Source organism: Betta splendens, chromosome 19, assembly GCF_900634795.4.
Source record: "Betta splendens chromosome 19, fBetSpl5.4, whole genome shotgun sequence".
NCBI classification, from domain to species: domain Eukaryota; kingdom Metazoa; phylum Chordata; class Actinopteri; order Anabantiformes; family Osphronemidae; genus Betta; species Betta splendens.
In genome coordinates, this window is record NC_040898.2 from 6,354,142 (window position 1) to 6,377,771 (window position 23,630).

Consider the following 23,630-nt stretch of genomic DNA (forward strand, 5'->3'; position numbering starts at 1 on the left):
AATGAAATGACTGATGACACACAGAGAAATGATTTGTTGGGTCTTAGTGTTTCTGAGAGCTGTCAATCACAGAGAACAGCTGGAATCTGATCTGAGATCTGATCCAAAGTGTGAAACGTCCTGATGATCTGCAGCAGCAGTAGTTTGTGTTTACAGCGACAGAAATACAAGACCCAGCTGTCTGTCTATGAAGAGTGACTGGTCCAGACGTGAGCCTCTACACTTCAGTAATGAACCTGGAGCCTCAGACACAAAGTAAGAGACAGTTTCTACTGAACTAACCTGATGGAGGATGAATACAAAATGTGCTGTTCATAGATTTCTGTTGATGATGCAGAGACTGAGAAGGATCTTAGTTTGGGTTTTCTATCCTCCAACTCCTGATGGATGTTCTGTAGTGAAACACCTCAGAACCTCCTCGTTAGAATTTTGTCACTATAAACATTTGAACTGTTCAGAGTCTGAAAGCTCTGACTCATTAGTAAGTGGACCTTTTAGTTCAGGGTTTGTCACGTTGTTCCTACAGGTCCAGAACTAACAAGCCGTTCTGACCTCAGGCTCGGCTGTATAACAGTAGAGGACGGAAGCTGCTCTGTATAGTCGATGCTTTTACTGTGAAGGAGCTACAGCAAGTGCTGAGTGTGTATGAATCTCAGCAGATCAGTAAATGTGAGACAGGAAAAGCAGCTGATTAGTGTTTATGCAGCAGGAGAGTTGAAGCAAGAGGAACCAGACTGATGCTGAGTTCAGACAGAGCAGTAGGTCACGTTTCCTGGTCTCTGGACCATCTGAGCTTCTACAGTGTTGGACTCATCAGTTTGGTTCTGAACTAATGTGTTGACAGAGAGAAGAAGAGGAGTCGTGTTCCTGTGGAGAAGCAGCCGTCCTGCTGTGATGTGTGTCAGGAGGTTCTGAAGGATCCAGTCAGTATCAGCTGTGGACACTGGTTCTGCAGACAGTGCATCACCTCATACTGGGACCAGTCTGGACCATTAAGAGTCTCCTCCTGTCCCCAGTGTGGGAAACAACCTAGAACCAGAGCTGGACTGCAGATTGGCCATCAGACCAGAACCGTCCAAAGTAAGACTGAACTTGTGTTTGATGTCATTGTTTCAACAAGACTGACTTTGATGCAGTCACAGTTTGTTCTGTGCATTTTGTCACATTTTTTAAATCACAGAATTATTTGTGAATCATAAAAAGGACATGTGCGTCTTGTAGTTCAGTCTCTGTTGTTTCTTTTTCCTTCAGCAGATGTAGCTCTGCAGGAGGCTTTAGATGAACATAAGCTCAGTCTGAGGAGCAGATGTGAACGTGTGACTGAAGGAGGTGAAACAGGAAGTGGAGTCCTCCTCACCAGCATCTACACTGAGCTCTACATCACAGAGGGACAGAGTGAAGGGGTGAACACCCAACATGAGGTGAGGCAGCTGGAGACAGCTTCCAAGAAGAACACCCTCCATGAGGCTCCCATCAAGGTCCACGACATCTTTAAAGCCTCCTCTGACCCACACGGACCCATCAGACTGGTTCTGACCAACGGCGTTGCTGGCGTTGGAAAAACCTTCTCGGTGCAGAAGTTCACTCTGGACTGGGCCGAGGGCCGGGAGAACCCAGACGTCAGTGTGCTGGTTCTGCTGTCGTTCAGGGAGCTGAACCTGATCAGAGATCAGCAGCACAGCCTTCTCACGCTGCTCCATGTTTTCCATCCAACGCTCCAGAAGGTCCCAGCAGAGCAGCTCGCTGTCCTAAAGCTTCTGTTCATCTTTGACGGCCTGGATGAAAGCAGACTCTCACTGGACTTCAGCCACAGGGAGCTGGTGTCTGACGTCACACACAAGTCATCGGTCAACGTGCTGCTGACCAACCTCATCCAGGGGAACCTGCTTCCGTCAGCTCTGGTCTGGATCACTTCCCGACCCGCAGCGGCCCATCAGATCCCTCCTACGTGTGTGGACAGGGTCACAGAAGTACGAGGCTTCACCAACGCCCAGAAGGACGAGTACTTCAGGAGAAGATCCAGCAACGAGCAGCTGTCCAGCAGAATCATCTCACACGTCAAGACGTCCAGGAGCCTCCACATCATGTGCCAGATCCCAGTGTTCTGCTGGATCACTGCTACGGTTCTGGAGCACATGTTGACTACAGAGCAGAGAGGAGAGCTGCCCACGACCCTGACGGACCTGTACTCACACTTCCTGCTGGTTGTGACCAAGAGGAAGAGGAACAAGTACCATGAGGGACATGAGACCAGTCCACAGGAGCTGACGGAGGCTGACAAGGAAGTTCTCCTGAAGCTGGGGAGGCTGGCGTTCAAACATCTGGAGGAAGGAACCATCATGTTCTACCAAGAAGACCTGGAGCAGTGTGGTCTAGACGTCACAGAGGACTTGGTTCACTCAGGAGTCTGTACTGAGATCTTCAGGAGAGAGAGTGTGATCTTCCAGAAAACAGTCTACTGCTTTGTTCATCTGAGTGTTCAGGAATTTCTGGCTGCTGTTCACATGATGCACTGTTACACCAACGGGAAGAGGGAGGAACTGGAAAACTTCATTAAATATTCTCGTAATATGTCTCTGAGTCAGTTCCTTAATACAACCATGAAGAAATGCCTCCACAGTCCAAGTGGCCACCTGGACCTGTTTGTTCGCTTCCTTCATGGCTTCTGTCTGGAGTCCAACCAGAGAATCTTAGGAGGTTTGCTGGGTCACACAGAGAACAGTCCAGAAACCAACCAGAGAATCATCAACAACCTGAAGAAGATGAACAGTGAAAAAATCTCTCCAGACAGAAGCATCAACATCTTCCACTGTCTGATGGAGATGAACGACCACTCAGTGCATCAACAGATCCAAGAGTTCCTGAAGTCAGAGAACAGATCAGAGAAGGAACTCTCTGACATCCAGTGCTCAGCTCTGGCCTACATGCTGCAGATGTCAGAGGAGGTTCTGGATGAGTTGACCCTGAACCAGTACAACACATCAGAGGAGGGACGACTGAGACTGATCCCAGCTGTGAGGAACTGCAGAAAGGCTCAGTAAGTCCAACGTTAATGTGATCATTAATATTCTACAGCAACATGAAGCTGAAGCCTCAGTGTTAAAGAGAAACACTTCACACACAGAATATAAATGTTCAGAGTGAAAACATCAACTACTGGTTCCTAAAAAACGACATAGAAAACGTTTTATTGTGTAACGTGTTATTTTTAGGAGCTCGTCTTCACTCCTTGAATTCCACTTTTGTGCTTGATGTAAAGTTGAATTTCTTTTGGATTGCCACTCTTGAGAACAGCTAGATAATACAGTGTGATGAGTCTTGATTCTCCTCAATTGAAAAGCATCAGGATTCCAGGCTGAGGCTCAGATTAAATATGGAAAGGATCATCTGAGCTGGTCTGCACACACTCCCTGAGGAGCCTGGAGCTGATGTTATCAGGGCCTGTTGCCTTCCTGGCCTTTGTCCTCCTTAACCCCCTCCTGACCTGGTTCAAAGCGAGGCAGAGGGGGATGGGTGGTGACTGGTCTGGAGCTGTGGGTTGTTGGGGGCGTCCCATTGCTGTGTTTGGAAGAAGGGCAGAATGGACTGGGAGGAGATGCCTGGACTGGAGAGGTGTGAAGAGAGGGCTGTGTGGTTGGAGACTGGGGGCTAGGCAGAATCAAACCTATTGAAAAACAGCTTTATTTGTAATTAAATTGCAGGTTCGATGGAGCAGATGTAGGATGGCATCATCCACTCCTAGATGGGGTTGATATGCAAACTGGAGGGTGAACGCAGGGACTCCAGGATCAGTCTCTCAAAAGCCTTAATTATGTGAGAGGTCAGAGCCACGTGTCTGTAGTCGTTGAGGACTCTGGGACGTAGCGTCCTATTCACTGGCACAATGCATGATTTTTTCCACCCAAGAGGAACTCTCTCCAGCTGCAGGCTTAGGTTGAAGATGTGTTGGAGGACACCACATACTGTAGCTGGGGAGCACAGACTTTCAGCATTCTTGGGCTGATTCCATCAGGTCCTGCAGCCTTTGTTAGATGAAGCTTGTTCAGCTCCTTTCTCACTTGATCTGTTGTGATGATTTGTGGAGGTGGTGGCCAAGTCATGTGGGGGGTGTGATGGGCGATATCGTGAGCAGTGGGGGATTTAAAGTCCCAACTGGAATCTGTTAAAGAAGTTATTGAGTTCATTGGCCCTGTCCTTGGGCCCCTCAGTCACCTGGCTGCTGGACTTGTAGCCAGTGATGGTCCTAATGCCCCTCCACACTTCCTTCATGTTGTTGTTCTGAAATCTGTGTTCCAGTTTTTTCCTGAAAGCATCCTTCTCCTCCCTGATACTGACTGACAGCTCTTTCCAGGCACTCCTAGCTGCCTCCCTGTCCCCTGTCTTTTCATTCAGGCCTTCCAGTCAGTGACTTCAAAGCAGCTCTGCAGGGCCATGGAATCCTCATCTGGCCACCTTTTAACTGTCTTAATGGTGGCAGGCTGCCTTTAAACCAGCCGTGTAGTGTCATCAGATGAACCAAACTGTGATCAGACTTTTCTGGGGGTGGGGGGGCAGCGGAACAGTAGACCTCCTTAACATCATCAGCAAAAATCAGGTCCACTGTCTTTTCACCTTTTATAGGACAGCTAACAAACTCTGTGAAAGTAGGATATGATGCAGTGAGGATGGCATGGTTACCCACGACCCACGAGTTCCACGACCAGCAGTTCGATGTCAGGGCTGCAAATCCGCTTTTTGACGATCACATGCAGAATGCCACCACTTGTTAATAAAAATGGCCACCTACCTTCTCGCTTCTTCCTGCTCTGCACCCATGTGGTCTGAGTGACAAGTGTGGCTGTGGGATTGATCTGTAGCCTTTCTTGAAGTTGGAGTAGTTCTTGTCCAAAGTGTTTTTCTTTTGTTGCACATTCAATGTGGTAATGGAATTTGGGAAGAACTATTTTTACGTCTGCATGATTGAAATCCCCTATAATTTATACAGCATCAGGTGATGTTGTGAGATATGAGTTGACAGCATGTAGCAGATGGCCCTGATCTGTCTTAGCCTCAGCATTAAATGGCATGAGGTCATGAGGAAGTAATTGGCTGCTTCTTCCTTTTGGTTTCCTACCTGGTGAGTATTGATGACTGCAGTTACTTAACTTAACGCATGCACTAGTATGTGTTTGTATGCGTTTGTATGTGTTCCGAAGCATGGGTCAGAATGTCTATGATGAAGCTAAACAGCTGAGGACCAGTGGAGCTCTCACCTACTTTGTCACATGGAGCAACACATCCAGTTGTTATGAGAGCAGCTACATCCTCCATCACATTAAACACACATTACAGCTTCCTGTCACCACAACTGGACATGTTGACATCACTGTGATGTGACAGACGCTTTGTCCAAACTATCTGCTCATTGATCACGTTCACACATACACTTTGTGAGGGTTGAGACCAACTGAGCTACAGCTGCTTCAGCATCAGCATTCATGAAGTCACTTCACATTTATAGACTTTATATTTTCTGTCATCACAGACTTTCTGGCTGTGGACTCACAGAGACTCACTGTGAAGTTGTGGTCTCAGCTCTGAAGTCCAACCCGTCACATCTGACACATCTGGACCTGAGTAACAACAACCTGCAGGACTCAGTGGAGGTTCTGTGTGCTGGACTGAAGAGTCCTCACTGTCGACTGAAGACTCTGGGGTCAGTGTTTTTCCTGGTTCATGTTTTTCAGCTCGTCACTTCAATTGTCTCCACTTGAATCTAGAATGAAGAGAGACTCATTTGTGTCAGAAACCTGCAGGAAAGATTGACAGTTTGTTGTGACTCTATAAAGTCTATGAAGCTCATGAACAGAAGTTTGTGACGTATTTTTCTTTAATTGTGACACAGCAGCAGAGACTCAGAGTAAATCATGTCTACATATGTTTGAAGGATCTTTCGTGGCGTCTGATTCGTCTCCATCAACAGGCAACACTTGAACCTGTGTGTGATGCTTCCTGTCAGACAATGATGTCACTTTGTAGAGACACAAGCAGGAAACAGGAGCATGAATATGAGGCTGCAGACATGTTGCTACAGAAGGTTCTAGGTTCCATGTTGAACCAGAGGAGAGAACATCCATCTGACTGGGATCAGTTCGCAAAGATGATTCACTTCATCAATAATGGTTAGTTTTGAGTTTGATCCAAACATTATTCTGAATATTTTCCATCAGACGACACAGAATAATTCAGATTTAGAAAGAAGACGATGAATGAAAGGAACCACAGGAAGTCTTTGATCCAACATGTCTGGTTTTCTACTGGTTCCAGCAGCAGCTTGTGAATCAGTGTTGACATCAACAGGTGTATGAATGTTGTGCTGACATGTGGATGATGTGTAGAAGGTGAGATCATGATGACACAACAACACAAGCACAAATTCACTCTGCTCATTTTATACTAAACATCAGTGATCAGGACAAATCTGACTCATTATTAATGCTTTGATCCACATCTTTTATTCTTTATTCAGATTGAGAGGCTGCAGGTTGTCAGAGATCAGCTGTGATTCGCTGCTCTCAGCTCTGAAGTCCAACCCGTCACATCTGACACAACTGGACCTGAGTAACAACAACCTGCAGAATTCATCAGTGAAGCATCTGTGCAGTTTTCTAGAGAGTCGTCACTGTCAACTGGAGACTCTAAGGTCAGACTCCATGTTTTAGTTCTGTGTGAGCTTGGTGTGAATGTTTTGCTGACACAATGAGGCTGATGTTCTACTGATCCACACTGAGGGTCTTCGTGGTAAAGACTGTTCTCTTCTTTTGTGGATTTGTCCGTTCTGTTCAGTTTAAGTTTGATTCAGTCGTTTTTCACTATTTTACTTAAAATAAGAACAAAACCAAGTTTTGAGTCAGAAAATAATAAACATATGTGACAGGGCGGTGCAGGCCCGTTGGAAAGAGAAGATCACCAGGAATCAGAAGATTAAAAAAAGTGTTTTAAAAATAATAGATATTGTACAATTTAAATCATTCGCCAGCGATAAAAACTAACAACTAAAACAGGCAATGACCAATAGAAAAATTCAATCAAATGAATTCAAACCACACCATGCATGGGAAAACAAATATCAAAAACCAAACCACACCATGCATGAGAGAAAAACAAATTAAAAAAAAAAAAAAAACGTACAAGTGTCATGATCTGTGTCTTTGTTTCTAGTTGTTCCCTGTTTCACGTCATGTCCTGCTTGTCATATTTCACGCCATGTCCTGTGTAACACTACTTCCTGTTTTATTTTGATAGTCTCCTGGTTTCTGTTCCTGCTTTAGTTTACTTCCGGGTTTTTGTCACAGCTGTTTCCTGCTCCACCTGATCGTTATCCTCACCTGCACTGAATCAGTTAATCACTCTCCTGTGTATTTAGTCACCTCCTGTTCCCGTAGTCATTTGCCAGATTGTTGAGTTGAGAATGAGTTGAGCGTCCCTAGTTTCTTGAGTTCCCTGAGTGTTCGTGTCTCTCGTGTTTTGTTCCTGTTTGCACCGTGTATCCTGCCCGACCTGGATTATCATCTTACCGTGAGTTTTTGCCTGTTCCCTGCCTGTACTTTTGCCGAGCCTTTTTGTGTTGACCTGGACCGTCTGACCGTGCCTTAAAGAATAAACCTTTTGTTGATTATAATATCGTCTCCGTGCTGTGCATGTGGGTCCGCCGTCTGCCCGAGTCCCTGACAGAACAATCTGGCCAAACTTGGACCCAGCCAGCACTTAGCCTCCGGTCAGGTCAGTGACTTTTTTTTTCCTTGTTTTTACGGCGAATATACTCTCCCGCGGAAGTATGAAGCTTGACGAATTAAGCGACGCGCGCTGCACCACGCCGGCGCCGGTCGCACCGCCGATGGTTTCGGTTTCCTCCTCTCCGCCTCGTCGGATCGTCGTGCCTGCACCAACCTGCCCAGCTCCCTGGTTGTTTCCCTGGGAGGATTTCCTGCTCTCACGCGGCCCCCAGTCTCCAGTTCAGCCGCGCGCTGCTCAGCCTCCAGTTCAGCCGCGCGCTGCTCAGTCTCCAGTTCAGCCGCGCGCTGCTCAGCCTCCAGTTCAGCCGCGCGCTGCTCAGCCTCCAGTTCAGCCGCGCGCTGCTCAGCCTCCAGTTCAGCCGCGCGCTGCTCAGTCTCCAGTTCAGCCGCGCGCTGCTCAGTCTCCAGTTCAGCCGCGCGCTGCTCAGTCTCCAGTTCAGCCGCGCGCTGCTCAGTCTCCAGTTCAGCCGCGCGCTGCTCAGTCTCCGGTTCAGCCGCGCGCTGCTCAGTCTCCGGTTCAGCCGCGCGCTGCTCAGTCTCCGGTTCAGCCGCGCGCTGCTCAGTCTCCGGTTCAGCCGCGCGCTGCTCAGTCTCCGGTTCAGCCGCGCGCTGCTCAGTCTCCGGTTCAGCCGCGCGCTGCTCAGTCTCCGGTTCAGCCGCGCGCTGCTCAGTCTCCGGTTCAGCCGCGCGCTGCTCAGTCTCCAGCTCAGGCGTGTGTTGCCCAGACTCCAGCTCAGGCGTGTGTTGCCCAGACTCCAGCTCAGGCGTGTGTTGCCCAGACTCCAGTTCAGCCGTGTGTTGCCCAGACTCCAGTTCAGCCGTGTGTTGCCCAGACCCCAGTTCAGCCGTGTGTTGCCCAGACCCCAGTTCAGCCGTGTGTTGCCCAGACCCCAGTTCAGCCGTGTGTTGCCCAGACCCCAGTTCAGCCGTGTGTTGCCCAGACCCCAGTTCAGTCGTGTTTTCCCCAGTCTCCAGCCCAAGCTCCAGACGCCGCGGTCCCGTTTCACCATGCGGGTCCCGGTACAGAGGTCCGGTCCACACCGCTCCCAGCGCCTCAAACGACGGACAGTCGCAGCTGCTCCGGACGGCGGCGGCGCGGTTCCAGGATTCCGGGTCCCGCGGTCTCGGTCATGGGGACCGAGCCGTCTCCTTCTCCGACAGAGGAGCCCCTTGACTCTCTGACTGACTGTGTCCCTCTGATAACAGGCATCCCTGACAGCGTCGCCCGACGGGTCCACCTCCTCTGCTCTCCTCCAGTTGCGTTTCTCTTCGCCCACCTCATGAACACCGCCGATTCGGCAGCAGACCAGGGCGCGAGAGAACAACTGTTCCAGGAAGCAGCCGCTCTCGTCCTGAGGGAGCCTGTCCTGCGTGAGGCCCTGCAACTCCCGGGCCTGCAGCCAGCGGCCGCTTCATGCCCCACCTCTCAGTCAGTTCAACCTCGCCATGCTCATGCCCCGGTGCAGCCCTGTCGTCTCCAGGCCCCAGTCCAGTCGAGCCCAGTCCAGATCCCAGTTCAGCCCAGTCACGCTCAGTCCTTGTCCCAGTCAGAGAGCACCGTCCGTCTGACGACTGTTGTTCCTACCCAATCAGGCCCGACGTCTTCCCCGTCGAGCTCGGCAGCTGTAAGCTGTCATGCCAGCTCCGGAGTTGACGCCGTTCCAGTCCCTGTTCCTGTTCCTGTCGGCCATGTTGACGCCGTTCCAGTCCCTGTTCCTGTTCCTGTCGGCCATGTTGACGCCGTTCCAGTTCCTGTCGATCCGTTAGGGGTCGTTCCTGTCCCCGTCGGCTCCAGTAAGGACGTCGTTCCAGTCCCTGTCGGCCATGTTGCGGCCGTTCCAGCCCTTGTCGGCCATGTTGCGGCCGTTCCAGCCCTTGTCGGCCATGTTGCGGCCGTTCCAGCCCTTGTCGGCCATGTTGCGGCCGTTCCAGTCCCTGTCGGCCATGTTGAGGCCGTTCCAGTCCCTGTCGGCCATGTTGAGGCCGTTCCAGTCCCTGTCGGCCATGTTGAGGCCGTTCCAGTCCCTGTCGGCCATGTTGAGGCCGTTCCAGTCCCTGTCGGCCATGTTGAGGCCGTTCCAGTCCCTGTCGGCCATGTTGAGGCCGTTCCAGTCCCTGTCGGCCATGTTGAGGCCGTTCCAGTCCCTGTCGGCCATGTTGAGGCCGTTCCAGTCCCTGTCGGCCATGTTGAGGCCGTTCCAGTCCCTGTCGGCCATGTTGAGGCCGTTCCAGTCCCTGTCGGCCATGTTGAGGCCGTTCCAGTCCCTGTCGGCCATGTTGAGGCCGTTCCAGTCCCTGTCGGCCATGTTGAGGCCGTTCCAGTCCCTGTCGGCCATGTTGAGGCCGTTCCAGTCCCTGTCGGCCATGTTGAGGCCGTTCCAGTCCCTGTCGACCAAGTTGAGGTCGTTCCAGTTCCTGCCCCTGTCGGCCAAGTTGAGGTCGTTCCAGTTCCTGTCCCTGTCGGCCAAGTTGAGGTCGTTCCAGTTCCTGTCCCTGTCGGCCAAGTTGAGGTCGTTCCAGTTCCTGTCTCTGTCGACCAAGTTGAGGTCGTTCCAGTTCCTGTCCCTGTCGGCCAAGTTGAGGTCGTTCCAGTTCCTGTCCCTGTCGGCCCAGTTGAGGGCGTTCCCGTAGGCCAAGTTGAGGGCGTTCCCGTAGGCCAAGTTGAGGGCGTTCCCGTAGGCCAAGTTGAGGGCGTTCCCGTAGGCCAAGTTGAGGGCGTTCCCGTAGGCCAAGTAGAGGTCACCCCTGTCTCTGATCCCGTTCCCGTCGGCCCTGTAGCGGTCGTTCCAGTCCCCGTTCCTGTCGGCCCTGTAGCGGTCGTTCCAGTCCCCGTTCCTGTCGGCCCTGTAGCGGTCGTTCCAGTCCCCGTTCCTGTCGGCCCTGTAGCGGTCGTTCCAGTCCCCGTCACCCTTGGAGCCGCAGCGCCCGCCGGCCCCCAGGAGGAGGCAGCGCCTGCTGCAGTTTCTGCGCACCTCCAGGAGGAGGTCGCGCCAGCCGCAGTTTCTGCGCACCTCCAGGAGGAGGTCGCGCCAGCCGCAGTTCCTGCGCACCTCCAGGAGGAGGTCGCGCCAGCCGCAGTTCCTGCGCACCTCCAGGAGGAGGTCGCGCCAGCCGCAGTTCCTGCGCACCTCCAGGAGGAGGTCGCGCCAGCCGCAGTTCCTGCGCACCTCCAGGAGGAGGTCGCGCCAGCCGCAGTTCCTGCGCACCTCCAGGAGGAGGTCGCGCCAGCCGCAGTCCCGGCGGACCTCCAGGAGGGGGTCGCGCCCGTCGCAGTCCCGGCGGACCTCCAGGAGGGGGTCGCGCCCGTCGCAGTCCCGGCGGACCTCCAGGAGGGGGTCGCGCTCGTCGCAGCTTCCACCGCATCTGCATCGGTTCCTGGCGGTCCGGCTCCGGCCGCATCTGCATCGGTTCCTGGCGGTCCGGCTCCGGCCGCATCTGCATCGGTTCCTGGCGGTCCGGCTCCGGCCGCATCTGCATCGGTTCCTGGCGGTCCGGCTCCGGCCGCATCTGCATCGGTTCCTGGCGGTCCGGCTCCGGCCGCATCTGCATCGGTTCCTGGCGGTCCGGCTCCGGCCGCATCTGCATCGGTTCCTGGCGGTCCGGCGCTGACCGCATCTGCATCGGTTCCTGGCGGTCCGGCGCTGACCGCATCTGCATCGGTTCCTGGCGGTCCGGCGCTGACCGCATCTGCTTGGGTTCCTGTCTCTCGTCGCGGTGGTCCAAGGAGGACGCCGCTGGTTCCCGTCTCTCGTCGCGGTGGTCCAAGGAGGACGCCGCTGGTTCCTGCCTCTCGTCGCGGTCGTCCAAGGAGGACGCCGCTGGTTCCTGCCTCTCGTCGCGGTCGTCCAAGGAGGACGCCGCTGGTCCCTGCCTCGTCCTTGTCTCGGCCGCCGGACTGGTGGCCTTGCCCTCGGCGCCTCCTGCTGCCCGGATGGCGCTGCCTCCTGCGGCGACGCCCGCCTCGACTCCTCAGCCCATCGGATCAGCGTCCGCCTGGAGGACGTTGCCATTCGGGGTGGTCCCCGGGGACATCGGTCCAGCCCAAGGGCACTAAGAGTGCCACCCTGGCTCAGCGGCTGCTGGGCAGGGTCTCGCCGCGCCTTCACCCTCCGTGAGGGAATCCCTGGACTGCTTTTCCTGTTCATGGACTTTTGTGTTGTCGTGTGGGTCCTTGTTTTGGCCCTCCTCCGGTCCTCCCTCCACCCACCCTGCTCGTTTGCCTTGAGGGGTTGGGATTCGGTCCCTCCTCCTGGGACCACCCTCCGCCCGCCCTGGTTTGGGGGGGGGGGCTTCCGTGGGCGCCGTGGAAGGCGCCATAGGGGGGGGGGTACTGTCATGATCTGTGTCTTTGTTTCTAGTTGTTCCCTGTTTCACGTCATGTCCTGCTTGTCATATTTCACGCCATGTCCTGTGTAACACTACTTCCTGTTTTATTTTGATAGTCTCCTGGTTTCTGTTCCTGCTTTAGTTTACTTCCGGGTTTTTGTCACAGCTGTTTCCTGCTCCACCTGATCGTTATCCTCACCTGCACTGAATCAGTTAATCACTCTCCTGTGTATTTAGTCACCTCCTGTTCCCGTAGTCATTTGCCAGATTGTTGAGTTGAGAATGAGTTGAGCGTCCCTAGTTTCTTGAGTTCCCTGAGTGTTCGTGTCTCTCGTGTTTTGTTCCTGTTTGCACCGTGTATCCTGCCCGACCTGGATTATCATCTTACCGTGAGTTTTTGCCTGTTCCCTGCCTGTACTTTTGCCGAGCCTTTTTGTGTTGACCTGGACCGTCTGACCGTGCCTTAAAGAATAAACCTTTTGTTGATTATAATATCGTCTCCGTGCTGTGCATGTGGGTCCGCCGTCTGCCCGAGTCCCTGACAACAAGACCAGAAAACAATGTTTTGCAAAAAAAAAAAAAAGAAAAATAACTAAATAAACCAAAATACCAATAGCCCTGTTAAAACTACGATAAAATCGGAGTGGCTCAAGTGTAAAAAACAGGAGTCAGGGTTATTAAAACCAGCAAAGCCGCATCGACACAGTCATGCGGTAGCAGCAGTTGAGATTATTAAAACCACGAAGCCGCATTGACACCGTCGAGCGGCAGCAGAGACGACGCTGAGGAGGTCGAATCAGCTGACCACAATACGCTGTGATCAGCACTCAGCCAAATCCACTCCGTCCTCCTTGCAGCCAACAAGCACCAGCGATGTTACGTCACCCCAACCTGCTGGCACTTTAAAAAGACATAGTACAGTTAAGACGGGCCAAAAGCAGCTGAGGGACTAAAAGCTGATGTGCACCTACTGCGACACCAACTGCTGTCAGTCCCACATCACTCGATAAATTGTCCAGGTAAGAGCCGGTTCTACAACACAATCGCACAGAAGCGCTGCACATAGAAGGGATCCCATGCAGGTCCAACCTAACCGCCTTACTTACCAGCTGTTCCTCACTCGGCGCACACACTTGTCACCCACACGCCTCACTGCTACGTGCGTTGTAAGTGGAAAGACAGGACCGGCGCTTAGACACACCTGCATTTAGCCAGGCTCTCACCACGCCCCTATCACCTCCACCAATCGTCTCCGTCTGTCACTCAGGTGAGTGGACAAGGAGGACCGTCACACATATTATCAGTAACTGATGCTCCAAAACTTTTCTAAGGCTCCATAATGTTTGTTCTGACACAAATATTCAAACCCAAAATGTGGTAATAAGAAGTTCTGGATCTGCTTGTTTGGCTCTTTCCATCAGTTTGACTCTAATAAATGTTCCCTCAGGATAAAATGCTTCTGTGATGATGTCGTTCCATCAGCAGAACATTTTCTGTATGTTTCTATAAATGTGTCACGTGTCCAAAACCTCGGAGTCGGACTAATGAGGATCTTTATTAGAAGCTCATATAAATGTGTCAGTACCAGGAGTCCAGATGGAGCCAGTGGTGGAGCCACTAAAGAGGTCTGAGATGAAGCAGCAGCGTGTTGTCATTAATAATAATCCTGTTGGTTCTGATGTTTGAATCTTCTAGGTTCTAAACTTCTACTCTCTGAATGCCCATCAGCTACAATTACACAATGAGACACTGAATGGTTTAAACTGATTGTTTGTTTTCTACTGTTTCATCTTTGATTCTTTATTCAGATTGAGTGGCTGCAGGTTGTCAGAGATCAGCTGTGATTCTCTGGTCTCAGCTCTGAAGTCCAACCCGTCACATCTGACACAACTGGACCTGAGTAACAACAACCTGCAGGATTCATCAGTGAAGCATCTCTGTGGTCTTATTGAGAGTTGTCACTGTCGACTGGAGACTCTGAGGTCAGACTCCATGTTTTAGTTCTGTGTGAGCTTAATAGGTAAATGTGTTCATGTTATTGACAGTTGTCTTCAGATGATCATTCAGTTAAACATGTTCTCAGAGAGAGTGAGTGTGAGACACGTGACAGAGCAGAAGGAGAAACCTCTGCTCAGCAGAACCAAACTGTTGCTGCACCAACTTTCTGTTCTGACTTTATGTGTGAAAAACTTTGAGTTCCCCACACATCTTCATCTTTCAGACTGAGTGTGTGTGACCTGTCAGAGAGAAGCTGTGAAGCTCTGTCCTCAGTTCTCAGCTCTCAGTCCTCTAGTCTGAGAGAACTGGACCTGAGTAACAACAACCTGCAGGATTCAGGAGTGAAGCTACTGTCTGCTGGACTGAAGAGTCCTCACTGTCGACTGGAGACTCTCAGGTCAGGATTCATGAAGCTAAAGATCATCTAAGAAATGTGCACAACACTCACACTCACATTGTCTGTAAAGACCTTTAATGAGCTCAAACTACAGAACCAAGTTATTAAACATGCAGGAAGTCTGAACTGTGGAGGATCAATAAACTCTTCACCTTTCTGTGTAAACTCTTTAATCACATATTACATGAGATGTGAATGATTTCAAGTCCTCCATCTTTGTTTTACTGGTTGTTCACCGGGTTTTTCAGTAACTGACTCCAGTTTCCAGACTCTCATTGTCACGTTGCTGATGATCAGATCACATTTCAAGCAGGAACCTATTAAACAGTTCTTAGTGTTTTTCTGCATTGTAGATGATCAAATGTGCCTCTAATCCAAACTATAGTATGTAAGTGTGCTTTAACATTGTGTGTGTTCAGGCTGTCAGGCTGTCTGCTCTCACAGGAAGCTTGTGTCTCTCTGGCCTCAGCTCTGAGCTCCAACCCCTCCCATCTGAGAGAGCTGGACCTGAGCTACAATCATCCAGGAGACTCAGGAGTGGAGCTGCTGTCTGCTGGAGTCAAGGATCCACACTGGAGACTGGACACTCTCAGGTATGGACACAACTACACACAGTGTCTAATAGAGGAGCAAGTAGGGATGTGGAGCTTTATGAACTTAGAACCCAACCTTGGAGTGTGTGCTAATAAACACATTCAGACTTTGCTTCCTGTGGTGTCACATTAGTTTGGTGGTGACAGAGTGAGACTGAAAGCAGGTGTCTGACACCAAAAGTGAGGGTCCAACTCCTTAGTTGTTGCTGAATGTCCATCCCTACATACAAGCCTCCATCTGAACACAATCCTACAACAATGTGTGTGTGAGAGCCATGTAATGTCCATGTCTGCATGTCTCTGACCCCCTCCTCCTTTCAGGGTGGAGCCTGGTGGAGTCCGATGGTTGAGACAAGGTCTGAGCAAGTGTAAGTGTGTTTTTACTGAGATCAGCAAGATTCAACCATCTTCAAACTGTCAAGAGTCATTGTTACACGCCTCCGGCTGAGTGACCTGTAGACAGGTGTGTGTCCTGTCCAGCGCAGGGAAACAATCAAAAGACGAGCTGTGAGGTGGTTTTGCTCTGCCACTTCAGCAGTCTGTTCTTTGTCTCTTATCTAAGTTTGGCATATCACCTGTACCTTTTTGGTTGTCACCAAAAATATATCAAGCTTTCAATATTCCATACAATTGGTTGTGCCAATCTACACTTATTACTTATTCTATATTATCTAATTATATAGTTATTTATCTATATTATATAGTATATCATCTATATATCTTCCTATGCATCTTGCAATATAGCAATTAGCTAATAGACATCTGCGTTCTTTACCACAACAATAGTATCAGTAATTAAGCTCAGCCTCCAACTAGAACTAGACTTTACATATATTATTGAAACATACAAAACTTCACAAAGCATTCTTTTTTTTCAAACAAAACATATTTGAACATCAAACATAATGTACTGAAGCTGAGACAAAAGAAAACTAAAAAAGTGTGGAAAGTCACCTTTACAAATGGTCTTTACTCAGAGGATGCACCAAAAACAAAACAAAATGCAAAACACTACAATGGTTCGCTACAGGGACTGCAGTTTCACCATTGAGTTCCACCAATCTGTCCAGTGCAGGGAAACAATCAAAAGACGAGCCATTAGATGATTTCGCTGTAGCACTTTAGCAGGCTGGTCTTCGACTGAAGAACGGAAGCCTGGCAGCTCACACCTACCGCTCATTTTTGGGATACTCCCTCTGCATAACACTATCAGTACTATTATGACTACTACAATTTCGGCCGTTTTCCTTTCTAAATTAAAATTAAACCTTTCCATTACCTTCAACAAATGTCACAATACATTGTTGGATGTCACATCCTCATCAAACTGATGATAGAGCAATAACTGCAGCTGGATTGTGTCTTGTTCTCTCCATCAGATTTCTGTCAACTCATCATCGACACAAACACAGTGAACAGGAGACTACAACTGTCTGACAACAACGGGAAGGTGACACATGTGGAGGAGGATCAGTCATATCCTGATCATCCAGACAGATTTAACTACAGGCCTCAACTGCTGTGTAGTAATGATCTGACTGGTCGCTGTTACTGGGAGGTTGAGTGGAGAGGATATGTTTATATATCAGTGAGTTACAGGGGAATCAGAAGGAGAGGAAACAGTGATGACTGTTTGTTTGGATGCAATGATCAGTCCTGGAGTCTGAACTGCGAAAATGATGGTTACGATGTCAGACACAATAACATAGAAACATACATCTCCTCGTCTGTGTCTGACAGAGTATCAGTGTATGTGGACTGTCCTGCTGGTTCTCTGTCCTTCTACAGAGTCTCCTCTGACAAACTGATCCACCTTCACACCTTCAACACCACATTCACTGAACCTCTTTATCCTGGGTTTGGGTTCTGGTCTCCAGGATCCTCAGTGTCTCTATGTTACATGTCATAGTGAGAGTTTGATCCTGTCAGAGAAACGTTGTCACTGTTGAACATAGTTCAGTCTGTTCATGTCTGTCTCGTTTTCAGATTCATGTATTAAACCAATTTCTTTCCGAACCAGTTCTAAATGATTCCTTGTAAACTTCTTCCTGCTCATACAGAAAATGCTTGAAAGCATTTCCGTTTTATATTCCGTTTATTCCGTTATTTTCCCTTTCACCTGTACCACATAAAGTCATTGCAGAGCTACAGCCATGTTCCCAAGAGATTCACCAGCCGCTTTCAGTGGTGACACACGCATGGACGTTGTTCTGCCCGCTTTCATGTAGACACAAAACTCTTCAAAGCAAAAGAGAGCTCAGTGCAGCATTTGCAATTACATTTATTTGAATAACGAAATAAACGGAATGTAAAGTACAAAGCTTTAAAGAGGTTTGTGTCTACGTGAAAGCGGCTGGTCAACTTTGTCAACATGGCACAAAGTGGGGGAATAACAGCCCAAAGCAACAGGCTGAAAGAGGAGGCTGAGGCAGAGGAACACAGGTCTCTGTCCTGTATGTTGATGCGCCCAGCCCCCACAGTCAGCGCTTACCTTTGCTACGGGACTGATAGCCCCGCCCACTTTTATTTATCAGACAGATATGAAAGTGGGAATAACGAAATAAACGGATTTTAAAGTAAAACACTTTGAAGAGTTTTGTCTACATCAAAGTGGGCAGAACGACATCCGTGTATTTATCACAGTTGAAAGCGGCTGGTCAACTTCCTGTAATAAACAAAAAACAAAAATGTAAAGTAAAACGCGTTGAAGAGTTTTTTTTGTTGCACATTTGTTATAACTACATGGGTTTACTCAGTACTCTTTTTTATGGTGACGTTACAGTGCAAATCATATGTGAACTCTTTAATTTTATTGGGAAATAAAAATAATGTTTGCCCTTTCATTCACCAGAGGGACATGAAAGAGGGAATAACGAAATAAACAGCTGGTTGCCTTCATAGGAACATGGCTGTAGCTCTGCAATAACTTTATGTGGTACAGGTGAAAGGAGTAATAACGAAATAAGCAGAATATAAAACGGAAACGCTTTAGAGCGTTTTCTGTTTGCATTTTTTTATTGCACATTTGTTAAAACTAGATGGGTGTACTGTCATCTTTTCTGTAATTTTTGGTGACGTTACAGAGCAAACAATATGTGAACTTTATTTCGTTTCTTTAAGAGTATCTGTAAGGTGGTTCAGATTGATTCACAATTCAATTGTATGTTCAGAATCTGGATCTGGAATACCAGCTCTGCAAGCTACTGTCAGGTGTTAGGTTGACTGTGACCTTTTCCCTACTGCCTGCCTGCTGCCTCATATGCATATCAACAGCAGTGGCCATTTGAGGCAGGATGTCAGGGACTCGGGCAGACGGCGGACCCACATGCACAGCACGGAGACGATATTATAATCAACAAAAGATTTATTCCTCAAGACACGGTCAGACGGTCCAGGTCAACACAAAAAGGCTCGGCAAGAGTACAGGCAGGGAACAGGCAAAAACTCACGGTAAGTAGGTAATCCGGGGTCGGGCAGGATACACGATGCGAACAGGAACAAAACACGAGAAGCGCGAACACTCAGGAAACACAGGAAACAAGGATACACTCATGGGACTCGAAACGACAATCTGGCAAGTGACTACGGGAACAGGAGGTGACTAAATACACGGGTGAGTGATTACTGATGCAGCGCAGGTGAGGATAACGACCGGGTGAAACAAGAACAGCTGTGACGTGACATGACTCGGAAGTGAAGCTAGAACACAAAACAGAGACCGGGGAACTACCAAAATAAAACAGGAAACGGAACCTGGAACCAAAATAAGACAAGGAATCAACTAGAACAAAAACACAGATCATGACAAGAACAAAAACACAGATCATGACAGTACCCCCCCCCCTATGGCGCCTTCCACGGCGCCTACAGAAGCCCCCCCCCCAAACCAGGGCGGGCGGAGGGTGGTCCCAGGCGGAGGGACCGAATCCCTACCCCTCAAGGTACATGAGCAGGGTGGGTGGAGGGAGGACCGGGGGAGGGCCAAAACAAGAGTCCACAACAAAGTCCACGACCAGGGAAGACATGAAGTTCAGAGATTCCGTCACGGAGGGTGACGGCGTGGCGAGATCCTGCTCAGCAGCCGCTGAGCCAGGGTGGCACTCCTAGTGCCCTTGGGCTGGACCGATGTCCCCGGGAGCCACCCCGAATGGCAACGTCCTCCAGGCGGACGCCGATCCGATGGGCTGAGGAGTCGAGGCGGGCGTCGCCGCAGGAGGCAGCGCCATCCGGGCAGCAGGAGGCGCCGAGGGCGAGGCCACTCGTCCGGCGGCCGGGGCAAGGACGAGGCAGGGGCCAGCGGCGTCCTCTTTGGACCACCGCGACGAGAGACAGGAACCGATGCAGGTGCGGCCGGAGCCGGGCCGCCAGGAACCGATGCAGGTGCGGCCGGAGCCGGGCCGCCAGGAACCGATGCAGGTGCGGCCGGAGCCGGGCCGCCAGGAACCGATGCAGGTGCGGCCGGAGCCGGGACGGGAGCGACCCCCTCCTGGAGGTCGGCAGGAACTACGACGGGAGCGACCCCCTCCTGGAGGTCGGCAGGAACTACGACGGGAGCGACCCCCTCCTGGAGGTCGGCAGGAACTACGACGGGAGCGACCCCCTCCTGGAGGTCGGCAGGAAATACGACGGGAGCGACCCCCTCCTGGAGGTCGGCAGGAACTACGACGGGAGCGACCCCCTCCTGGAGGTCGGCAGGAACTACGACGGGAGCGACCCCCTCCTGGAGGTCGGCAGGAACTGCGACGGGAGCGACCCCCTCCTGGAGGTCGGCAGGAACTGCGACGGGAGCGACCCCCTCCTGGGGGTCGGCAGGAACTGCGACGGGAGCGACCCCCTCCTGGGGGTCGACAGGAACTGCGACGGGCGCGACCCCCTCCTGGAGGCGCGCAGGAACTGCGGCTGGCGCGACCTCCTCCTGGAGGCGCGCAGGAACTGCGGCTGGCGCGACCTCCTCCTGGAGGCGCGCAGGGAACTGCGGCTGGCGCGACCTCCTCCTGGAGGCGCGCAGGAACTGCGGCTGGCGCGACCCCCTCCTGGAGGCGCGCAGGAACTGCGGCTGGCGCGACCTCCTCCTGGAGGCGCGCAGGAACTGCGGCTGGCGCGACCTCCTCCTGGAGGCGCGCAGGAACTGCGGCTGGCGCGACCTCCTCCTGGAGGCGCGCAGGAACTGCGGCTGGCGCGACCTCCTCCTGGAGGTGCGCAGGAACTGCGGCTGGCGCGACCTCCTCCTGGAGGTGCGCAGGAACTGCGGCTGGCGCGACCTCCTCCTGGAGGTGCGCAGGAACTGCGGCTGGCGCGACCTCCTCCTGGAGGTGCGCAGGAACTGCGGCTGGCGCGACCTCCTCCTGGAGGTGCGCAGGAACTGCGGCTGACGCGACCTCCTCCTGGAGGTGCGCAGGAACTGCAACTGGCGCGACCTCCTCCTGGAGGTGCGCAGGAACTGCGGCTGGCGCGACCTCCTCCTGGAGGTGCGCAGGAACTGCGGCTGACGCGACCTCCTCCTGGAGGTGCGCAGGAACTGCAACTGGCGCGACCTCCTCCTGGAGGTGCGCAGGAACTACAACTGGCGCGACCTCCTCCTGGAGGTGCGCAGGAACTGCGGCTGGCGCGACCTCCTCCTGGAGGTGCGCAGGAACTGCGGCTGGCGCGACCTCCTCCTGGAGGTGCGCAGGAACTGCGACTAGCGCGACCTCCTCCTGGGGGCCGGCGGGCGCTACGGCTCCACGGGTGACGGGGACTGGAACGACCGCTACAGGGCCGACAGGAACGGGGACTGGAACGACCGCTACAGGGCCGACAGGAACGGGGACTGGAACGACCGCTACAGGGTCGACAGGAACGGGGACTGGAACGACCGCTACAGGGTCGACAGGAACGGGGACTGGAACGACCGCTACAGGGCCGACAGGAACGGGGACTGGAACGACCGCTACAGGGTCGACAGGAACGGGGTCAGAGACAGGGGTGACCTCTACTTGGCCTACGGGAACGCCCTCTACTTGGCCTACGGGAACGCCCTCTACTTGGCCTACGGGAACGCCCTCAACTTGGCCTACGGGAACGCCCTCAACTTGGCCTACGGGAACGCCCTCAACTTGGCCTACGGGAACGCCCTCAACTTGGCCTACGGGAACGCCCTCAACTTGGCCTACAGGAACAGGAACCGGAACGACCTCAATTTGGTCGACAGGGACAGGAACTGGAACGACCTCAATTTGGTCGACAGGGACGGGAACTGGAACGACCTCGACATGGTCGACAGGGACAGGAACTGGAACGACCTCGACATGGCCGACAGGGACAGGAACTGGAACGACCTCGACATGGCCGACAGGGACAGGAACTGGAACGACCTCAATTTGGTCGACAGGGACAGGAACGACCTCAACATGGCCGACAGGAACAGGAACTGGAACGACCTCAACATGGCCGACAGGAACTGGAACTGGAACGACCTCAACATGGCCGACAGGAACTGGAACGACCTCAACATGGCCGACAGGAACTGGAACGACCTCAACATGGCCGACAGGAACTGGAACGACCTCAACATGGCCGACAGAAACTGGAACGACCTCAACATGGCCGACAGGAACTGGAACGACCTCAACATGGCCGACAGGAACTGGAACGACCTCTACAGGGCCGACAGGAACAGGAACGACCTCAACATGGCCGACAGGAACTAGAACGGCGTCCTCCTCTGAGGAGCCGACAGGAACTAGAACGGCCGCAACATGGCCGACAGGAGCTGGAACGGCCGCAACATGGCCGACAGGGACTGGAACGGCGTCAACTCCGGAGCTGGCATGACAGCTTACAGCTGCCGAGCTCGACGGGGAAGACGTCGGGCCTGATTGGGTGGGGCTAACAGTCGTCAGACGGACGGTGCCCTCTGACGGGGACAAGGACGGAACTGGGGTCTGGGCAACACACGACTGAACTGGGGTCTGGGCCACACACGGCTGATCTGGGGTCTGGGCAACACACGGCTGATCTGGGGTCTGGGCAACACACGGCTGATCTGGGGTCTGGGCGACACACGGCTGATCTGGGGTCTGGGTGACACACGGCTGAATTGGGGTCTGGGCTAGGTTCGACTGGGCTGGGACCTGGAGGCGACAGGGATGCACCGGGGCATGAGTAACACACGGCTGAACTGGGGTCTGGGCAGCGCGCGGCTGATCTGGAGACTGAGCAGCGCGCGGCTGAACTGGAGACTGAGCAGCGCGCGGCTGAACTGGAGACTGAGCAGCGCGCGGCTGAACTGGAAACTGAGCAGCGCGCGGCTGACTTGGAGACTGAGCAGCGCGCGGCTGAACTGGAGACTGAGCAGCGCGCGGCTGACTTGGAGGCTGAGCAGCGCGCGGCTGAACTGGAGACTGAGCAGCGCGCGGCTGAACTGGAGACTGAGCAGCGCGCGGCTGAACTGGAGACTGAGGGCCGCGTGAGAGCAGGAAATCCTCCCAGGGAAACAACCATGGAGCTGGGCAGGTTGGTGTAGGCACGACGATCCGACGGGGCGGGGAGGAGGAAACCGAAACCATCGGCGGTGCGACTGGCGCTGGCGTGGTACAGAGCGCGTCGCTTAACTCGTCAAACTTCGCGCACAGTCGCTCGTAGAGGCGATGAACGCTGGGGTGATCTAACGCGGTGTCATCGTCCTCCAGCGTCACTATTGCCACCTCTACGGCGCTGCGCTGATCCTCCGAGTTACTAGCCCGTCGGTAATCCTCCGCAAGGATCTTGAAATACTTATGTAGGTCGCTGGGTAGCTCGGCGCAGGTAAACTCCATACTTCCGCGGGAGAGTTATATTCGCCGTAAAAAACAAGGAAAAACAGTCACTGACCTGACCGGAGGCTAAATGCTGGCTGGGTCCAAGTTTGGCCAGATTGTTCTGTCAGGGACTCGGGCAGACGGCGGACCCACATGCACAGCACGGAGACGATATTATAATCAACAAAAGATTTATTCCTCAAGACACGGTCAGACGGTCCAGGTCAACACAAAAAGGCTCGGCAAGAGTACAGGCAGGGAACAGGCAAAAACTCACGGTAAGTAGGTAATCCGGGGTCGGGCAGGATACACGATGCGAACAGGAACAAAACACGAGAAGCGCGAACACTCAGGAAACACAGGAAACAAGGATACACTCATGGGACTCGAAACGACAATCTGGCAAGTGACTACGGGAACAGGAGGTGACTAATACACGGGTGAGTGATTACTGATGCAGCGCAGGTGAGGATAACGACCGGGTGAAACAAGAACAGCTGTGACGTGACATGACTCGGAAGTGAAGCTAGAACACAAAACAGAGACCGGGGAACTACCAAAATAAAACAGGAAACGGAACCTGGAACCAAAATAAGACAAGGAATCAACTAGAACAAAAACACAGATCATGACAAGAACAAAAACACAGATCATGACACAGGAGGCACACAGTCACTGCCATTGATCTGGTCAGCAGCTGACTGGAAGGAGCTCGTTCTGCTGCTGTGAACAACTGGCACAGACAAGCTTGGTATCATTTAAA

The 23,630-nt window shown here is 52.3% G+C and overlaps 1 protein-coding gene across 4 annotated transcripts in view; it reads left to right on the forward strand.

Moving 5' to 3' along the window:
- LOC114850847 (NACHT, LRR and PYD domains-containing protein 12-like) overlaps positions 1-23,630 on the forward strand; it is a 151,420-nt gene that overhangs the window by 95,391 nt on the left and 32,399 nt on the right. For 3 of the 4 annotated variants that reach the window (XM_055504092.1, XM_055504093.1, XM_055504094.1), the window contains 3 exons: positions 6,509-6,682; positions 13,910-14,083; positions 14,323-14,496. In XM_055504092.1, coding sequence (XP_055360067.1) covers positions 6,509-6,682; positions 13,910-14,083; positions 14,323-14,496 — 522 coding nt within the window. Of the gene's footprint in view, positions 1-173; positions 256-6,508; positions 6,683-13,909; positions 14,084-14,322; positions 14,497-23,630 lie in introns of those variants that run through there. The other variant, XM_055504096.1, reaches the window with a different exon arrangement.